The 7,785-nt window shown below is 39.8% G+C and overlaps 1 protein-coding gene across 1 annotated transcript; it reads left to right on the top strand.

Moving 5' to 3' along the window:
• The first annotated feature begins 3,849 nt into the window (after window positions 1-3,849).
• Window positions 3,850-4,818, top strand: LOC101663776 (olfactory receptor 5A1-like). The gene has a single exon (XM_013007802.1). It carries the CDS (start codon window positions 3,850-3,852, stop codon window positions 4,816-4,818), a length of 969 nt encoding a protein of 322 aa, XP_012863256.1.
• Window positions 4,819-7,785: the final 2,967 nt, after the last annotated feature.

Genomic DNA, 7,785 nt, shown 5'->3' on the forward strand with positions numbered 1-7,785 from the left:
AATATTAAGGTGCTGGAATGAAAATATTTTAACCTCATCTTTCAATAGGTCTTGCATTATGTTAGGAGTTGAAGAGAAAGTAACTCCTGCTAAGGTGCAGAAACTTGAAAGTACAGTGGACTCATTTCAGAAACACAGGTGAGCTTTTACACACTAAGTTAGGCTTGAATAAAGAACATTTCAGAAGCAGATCTTTCTTATTTCCTCGTCTTCTTTTAGAGGACCACTTGTGTAAAGCATTCTCCCTGAGGGCATTGCTTGAACATTCACGTTCTTTTCTTTTTGTTTCCCTCTTACTCAGAGTGGTTGAATTAATCCTTCATTGAGAGCCTCTGTTCCTTTCCCAAATTAAACCTTGTTAACTCATCTCTCCCCTTTGAGCAAGCACTCAGTATGGGATGGTGATCACACCACCTGCAATAACGCAGAGCTTTTTCTGCAAGGTCTTGAGTGGCTCTGGGCTAGAGGTTTAGATTTAAGTTCCTTCATCTCAGGGCTGAAAATCTCATCTCCAGGGTGAGTAGATTTTCACTGCCATTGTGCCATCAGAAAAGACCAAACTGAAGGAATAATTCCATGGGAGCTCAAGCAAAGATCACGGCAAAACATTCAAGATAACCATGATGGGTTATTAAAATTATTTTAAAGATTTTTTATAGAACAAAGACTCAGTTTCCTTAGAAAACATTCTATACCTATTAAAGGAGTTTGAGTCTGGTGATAAGCATTAGAAAAACATTTTAGATAATATTTAATTAATCCTATAGTGATTAGTAAGGAGCCCTGGTAGGTTATGCATTGGGCTACTAACTGCAAGTTCAAGTTTGAATCTGACAGCTGTTCCAGCTGAGACTGATGAGACTTTTTGTTCCTATAAATATTTAAAGCCTTGGAAGTGCAATGGGACAGATTTACTCTGTACTATATAGTTGCTGGGAAAATCATCAGAGAAACTGGATTTTATGAAGAAGAATGTGGTATCAGGATTGGAGCAAGGCTTATTAACCACCTGATATATGTATGCGACACACTGCTTGCTGAAAGTGAGGAAGACTTGAAACACTAGCTTTAAGTGCTTGATGAGGATCAAGAATGGCACCCTTCATTATGCATTACTACTTAATGTAAACAGAGCAAAAATCCTCACAACTGGCCCAGTAGGTAACATTATGGTAAATGGAGAAAAGATTGATGTTGTCAAGGACATCTTCTGGCTTGGATGCACAATCAATGTTCATGGAAGTAGCAGTCAAGAGATCAAATGAGACTTGCATTAGGTAAATCTGGTGCAAAAGACCTCTTTAGAGTGTCCAAAACCAAGGACGTTACTTACTTTGAGGACTAAAGTACACCTGGCCCAAGTCATGGTATCATCACCTCAAATGCTTGTGAATGTTGCACAGTGAACGTAAGACAGGGTGTAAACTGCCCATAGGAGACCTGAAATGGTAACTCTTAATTGGAGTAGAAAAGCGTGTTTTTCTCCTCCATAGGTACTGGTGGTTTTGAACTGCTGACTGTGTAGTACAAAAAATAATAATAGTCAGAGCTGAGACTATAATGAGAAGCTTCAATACACATTTGATTGTGACTCCAGAAAGAGATATGTAAGGGGGGAAAACGAAGGATGTTAATGATATGAATGTGATCTTCAGTTCTTTTTTCCTCAAGTTTTTTACCTCAATTCACTCTCTTTGCAGGCAACTCCTCAAGAATGGACAATAATTATTTTTTCCCTGTAACAGTTTTTTCTCCCATATCTTACACAATCCAGTGTTTCCATTCACATACAATTCTGATGTGCAATCCCATCCAGGAGGGTTATACAGTCATCAGTGCTATCAGCTTCCTCCCTATTCCCCTAACTCCCATCTCTTCCCATACCCTCAGGGAAACATTATTCTTGTTACAGTTTCTGAAGTGGTATATATCTTGGCTTTCGTGAATTGAACAGTCTTAAATATACAGATGCACCTATGCAATTTTAACATGATTAATGACGTAAAACAAAGAAAGATAAAAGCCACAATAGTAAGGGGAGGAAGTATTAAAGAGCTAGAGAATAGTTTTGTGATTCATCAGTGCTATACCACACCTTGGTTTTTTTTCCCCTTCTGTATGGCCCTTCTGAGAGGGACTGTCCAATTATCTTACAGGTGGGTTTTGGGTCTCCCCTGGGTTCCTTGGAGGTAGAGCGGGGGAGGGAGGAAGAAAAAAGGCAGTTGATATCAAGGAGTTCAAGAAGAGAGAAAATGTTTCAAAAATGATTGTGGTCGTGATTGTACAATACTGCTTGATGTGATTGAACTATGAAATGTTATGATATCTGTAAGAGGTCCCAATAAATTGAGTTAAAATTTAAAAAAATGGAGTATAAATACATTGGCAATCGATCTGCTAACACTCTTCTTATATATGAGCATCAGATATCCTGACTTTCTTTTCTAGTTAATGCCTTAATTCCCTCTGATCTGAAAACGGGGTACTTGAAAGCAAAAACTAATCTGATTTGGGAAATGACTCTTGGCTTTATTTTCCTGGGCATGACCTTTTGGAACAAAGTGACTGAAACGTGAACCGGGAAAAGGAATATATTTTGAGTGGCTAATATTGGCAATATTTGTTCTTCATAGAAATATTTTATCTAATTAATACCAGTCTTTCTCTCCAAAAATCTTAAAAATGTCTAATATCCTATATATGATTCCCATGGTATATGTGACAGCTGTTTCCTATATTTCAGGTATTTCATATATTTTCTCTTCTAATTTGAGTTCATCTCTACAAACATGTCTTTTTGTTTGGGATAGTTTAGTAGCGTCCTAGAGAAAATGATACTTGTAACCTCTTGAAGTGAATCCATTGTTCCTGATGCAAAACTGTTTTTTGGGTAGGTTTCCATTTGTTTGAAGACTGATTTTTTTTATTTCTCTGGACTTATTCAAATGGAAATGAGAGGGACAAAATCCCCCTAATATTCTGTCCAATTTTCCCAATCTGGTCCCTATTTCCTAAGCCCAGACCTTATAAAAGACCTTCCCTAGAGGTCTGCAACCTGTAACCACAAAAAGTTTAGGCGACTTAATAAATCCAAAAACATTCTATGCAAAGGTGGTAATAGTTCTATTTTACTAGATAGAGGAACCTGTGTTTTCATCTGTTTTCAAATGGTCTCAAAGAAGATAAACAATGATTGCCCTAGACGATTTAACACTTGTCTTTCTCATTTAAAGAAAGGAAACTGCACTAGCATGGGAGTAGTCAGGAGTTTTTTTAACTCTCTTCATTTCTCAGGAGGCTTCCTAACATCGCTAATTCCATGATGTCACATCCATTTTCAAGCTACTGCTTCTGGTTGACTCTTCTCACTGGTCTGCTACATTTCTCCAGATTCTATGAAATCGGGAAGGCAGAATTGTCAAGAGTCCTTCATGTTATAGATTAATTAAAGGCAATTTTTAATACAACACTTACTTTAGGCTACTTATTGTGCATATTCAGAACTTCTCCGATCATGGGGTTAATAGACTAGTATCTTCTGTTTCATCTTATAAATAGATGATGCTATTGTCACAATTCGATGGCTATTCAAAATCTTACATATTTGCAGAATCTGTTATGAGAAAACATGAAATAAAAACATTTTAGGAGAAATTTGACTAACAATGTCCACTGAATATTGTTTGTTTCCAAAGAATGATAATATATATGTTCATATATGCAAGAGGGTTTTTCATTGAAGGTTGATGGTTTATTCTATCCAGAATGTAAAATTTATTCCCAGAATAAAACACTTTTCTTTTTTCCAGAATAAAGCCATTTCTTCTCTTTCTTTTTTTCTGCCTGCAGATGGCAACAAACAGGTCCATGGGACAGAATGGGAACTATTCTTCTGTGACCATGTTTATTCTTCTGGGTCTCTCAGACGACAAGGAGCTGCAGCTCATCCTCTTTCCAGTATTCCTAGGGATCTACCTTGTGACCCTTACCTTGAACCTGGGCCTCATTCTCCTAATCAGGATTGACTCCCACCTGCACACGCCCATGTACTTTTTTCTCAGTTTCCTTTCATGTATTGTCCTCTGCTATTCTACTTCCATGAGCCCCAGAATGCTTTCAGACCTCTTTAAAAAGGAAAAAACTATCCCCTTCGTTGCCTGTGCCACTCAATATTTTGTTGCAGATTGGATGGGTCTGACTGAGTGCTGTCTGTTGGCTGCCATGGCCTATGATCGATATGTAGCCATTGGCCACCCTCTGCAGTACTCAACCATCATGGCTCCTCAGCTCTGTGGGAAGATGGTTGCTGGAGCCTATGTAAGTGGTTTCCTCAGTAGTTTTTCTCAAACAGTTGTTTGCTTTCAGCTTTCCTACTGTGGGCCAAATATCATTGGGCATTTCTTCTGTGACTTGCCTCAAATTATTCCCTTGTCTTGCTCTAATCCTTTCATCTGCCAAATGATTCTCCTTTTGGTAGAGATTTTGATTGGGTTTGGGCCTTTGTTTACTATCCTTTTTTCCTATGGTTTCATTGCAGCTTCAGTTTTGAAAATCTCTTCAGCCAAAGCTAGTGCCAAGGCCTTCAATACCTGTGCTTCCCACTTGGCAGCAGTAATAGTCTTATTTGGCACGGCTTTGGCAGTGTACTTATTTCCCAAATCTAGTCAATCCACAAAGAAGGACAAGGTGATATCAGTGTTCTATACCATCATCATTCCCATGTTAAACCCTCTGATCTACAGTCTGAGGAACAAGGAGATCAAAGCAGCCCTTGAGAGGCTGAGAAAGAGAACAACAGGCTTCCCTCGGGTCGAATAATATTTGAACAGCTATTATTATTCCTATAATAATAATAATTTATAAATTTTCAGGGGTCCATTTGGGAGGGGAGAGTGGAGAGGGAGGGGAAAAATGAGGAGCTGAACCCACAGGCTCAAGCAGAAAGCAAACATATTGAGAATGATGATGGCAACAAATGTGCAAATGTGCTTGACACAATGGATGTATATATGGATTGTGAAAAGAGTTGTATGAGCCCCCAATAAAATGATTTTTAAAAAAAGAGAGAGAGGTAGAAACACTTAAGTGATCTTAAGCAGTATACATGAATAATTACACAGTGAGAAGTAAAAATGTGGCTCCTTTCATTTTTGGTGCCATCATGGTTTGCTGTCATCAGCCAATAATCTGAGGTAGTGACTAAAAATACAGTTAAAAAGTCAGTTTTCATCATTAGAATTGAGGTAGATAACAGCCAATAATTGACTGTGCTTTTAGAAGAATGGTGCTGGTATACAGGGTGGTATAGAAATGATATGAGACTCTTCTGGGAAGATGGCAACTGCATAACATATACCATAGGGACTCCATAGAAATCAGCCCAGGAGAGTTACTTAGAGAGATCTTCAACACTGCTGGATTGCAGGAGGAGCATCATAAAGATAAGTAGGCAAGGATCCACAAGTTTGAGGGGCTGGGGGTATTTGGCTTACCACAGTGGAGGCCGGCTAGGGTTTGACCTTAGCCCCTCCACTGTCTCCACCCGAGCCAGGAACATTTGGAGCCTGTGCAAGGGCTTTATCTTAACATAGCAACAGCTTGCCTCTGCCTTGTGTCAGGGGCTAAACCCTTGCAGCCCGAGGAGCAGGTTTCTGTGCTCAGCTATATTGTTACTTTTGTTTCTCTTCTCTCTATCCCCACAAAGGCTCATTGGGCTTAGTTTCCCCGCTCCCTCATTTTCTCTTCCCTGTTCTCTCACTGCCGACCTCCAGACCACTCTCCTTAGCCTAGGAAATTTACACGTGCCTCCCACTCAGTTAGGTGAACTCTACCCTGTGCAGTGAAGCCCAAGTCTGGGAAAGCCCTGCTGACCTCCACCAGGGGATATTCTGCCCAACTTCGTACCTGGTGGTTCCTGCCTGGGGGAGCTCCTTTTTTTTCTTCTGTGGGCCCATGTCACTGAGAGAATTTCCTCCCGCCTATCTTTAGTGGTTTACATGGCTTAAGGCAGTTTGGATAATACTCACCAACATTTCAAGCTGTTGCAGGAACCTCTACCCAACTGCTGCAGTGATCTACCTGGCCAAGACAATTCCGCCCACCATTTGCGGTGTTCTACATACAAAGCAGGCCACCCACCAGCCTTCTGAGGCAATTCCCTGAGATGGAAGCCACAGGAGGATAAAGTGGTAGGTTGATTCCATAGTGAAATTAGCTGTAGGCAGTTCGAAGAAGAATTCCTACAAGTCTCCCAGAGAGAACCAGTGCTCTTTGACTCGCTGGAAAATGGCACCTGGCTCCTCTAAAACAACCCAATGCAAACAGCCAGCAGCCCCAAAAACCTCAATGAAAAAACAGGAGAAACAAAAGGCGATGGCAGAAGATGTCCTGAATATAATGACGTACATAGAAGAAGCAGACATTGGACTGCCACAGAAAGAAAGTTTCAGAATGCTGCTTGGTGTCATACAGGATATGAGGGAAACAATACAGAATAACGATGAAATGATAGAGGAGATAAAGTCCATACACCAAAGGGAAATACACGAGCTTAGGGAGAAGATAACAAAAACCAGTAGCAGACACACAGACCTTGAGAATCAACTGGAAGAAGCAGAGAACTGCCCCCAGTGACTTGGAGGACAGCCAAGCAGACTTTAACAAACGTGAACAAAAATCTAATAAGATCATCAGAGAAGCTGAAGAAAACCTAAGAGCTATGTCTGATGCTATGAAGTGGAACAACATTAGGCTTATTGGATTACTGGAGGAAGACACAACAAAGAAGTCATCTGCAACCATAGTAAGAGAATTATTGGTGGAAAACTTCCCCAGCTTAATAAATGAAAACAAGGCAACCATTCAGGAGGCTGAAAGAACACCAACTAGACTGAATCCCAAGAAGTCCCCTAGGCACATCATAGTTAAGTTATTCAACTTTGAGGAAAAGGAGAAAATCATGAGTGCAGCTAGGGAAAAACAAGCAATCACAAATAAGTTTCCCAAATAAGAATATGCTCAGTCCTATTAGCAGAAACTATGAAGAAGAGGAGAGAGTGGAGTAACCATTAAGTGCAAACCATTAAAAGAGATAAGGAGGGACACTATATAATGCTCAAGGGAAAGGTAGACAAAGAACCACTAAGCATTGTAAACATATATTTTCCAAATGAGAGAACCGCTGAATACATCAACCAAACACACCAAAAGATGAAAAAAGAAATCACAGCCTCACCAATTATAGTGGTTGACTTCAATACTCCACTCTCTGAGAAATATAGATCACAGGGTAAGAAATTAAATAAGGTGGTTAGAGATCTAAATACTGCAATTAGACAATTTTACCTGATAGACATTTACAGAGCTTTTCATTGAAATACAAAAATTTCACATCCTTTTCAATCCCCCATGGCATATATTCAAAGACAGACCACATGCTGGGGCATAAGGCGAATCTACATAAATTTAAGCACATTGATATCATACAGGGCTCTCTCGCTGACCACTGTGCCATAAGGCTGGAAATCAACAAAAGGAAGACGAAGAAAACAAGAGCAAACAACTGGAGGATGAAAAACTCTCTATTGCAAAAGGAGTGCATACTGGCACAGATCAGAGAGGATATTAGGAAATTTCTAGAAACCAATGAGAATGAGAACACGACATACCAAACTTATGGGACACAGCAAAGGCAGTTATCAGAGGAAGTTTCATAGCAATACATGCACACCTGAAAAAGGAAGAGAGACTCATGATTAATATGCTGGCACAAAATTTGCAACAACT

This window comes from Echinops telfairi, unplaced genomic scaffold (genome assembly GCF_000313985.2).
Source record: "Echinops telfairi isolate 266 unplaced genomic scaffold, ASM31398v2 ScPeMD7_7416;HRSCAF=8454, whole genome shotgun sequence".
NCBI classification, from domain to species: domain Eukaryota; kingdom Metazoa; phylum Chordata; class Mammalia; order Afrosoricida; family Tenrecidae; genus Echinops; species Echinops telfairi.

Bases quoted from the DNA above. Each gene is read 5' to 3' on its own strand.
- LOC101663776 (XM_013007802.1), top strand. From the start codon at position 3,850: ATGGCAACAAACAGGTCCATGGGACAGAATGGGAACTATTCTTCTGTG.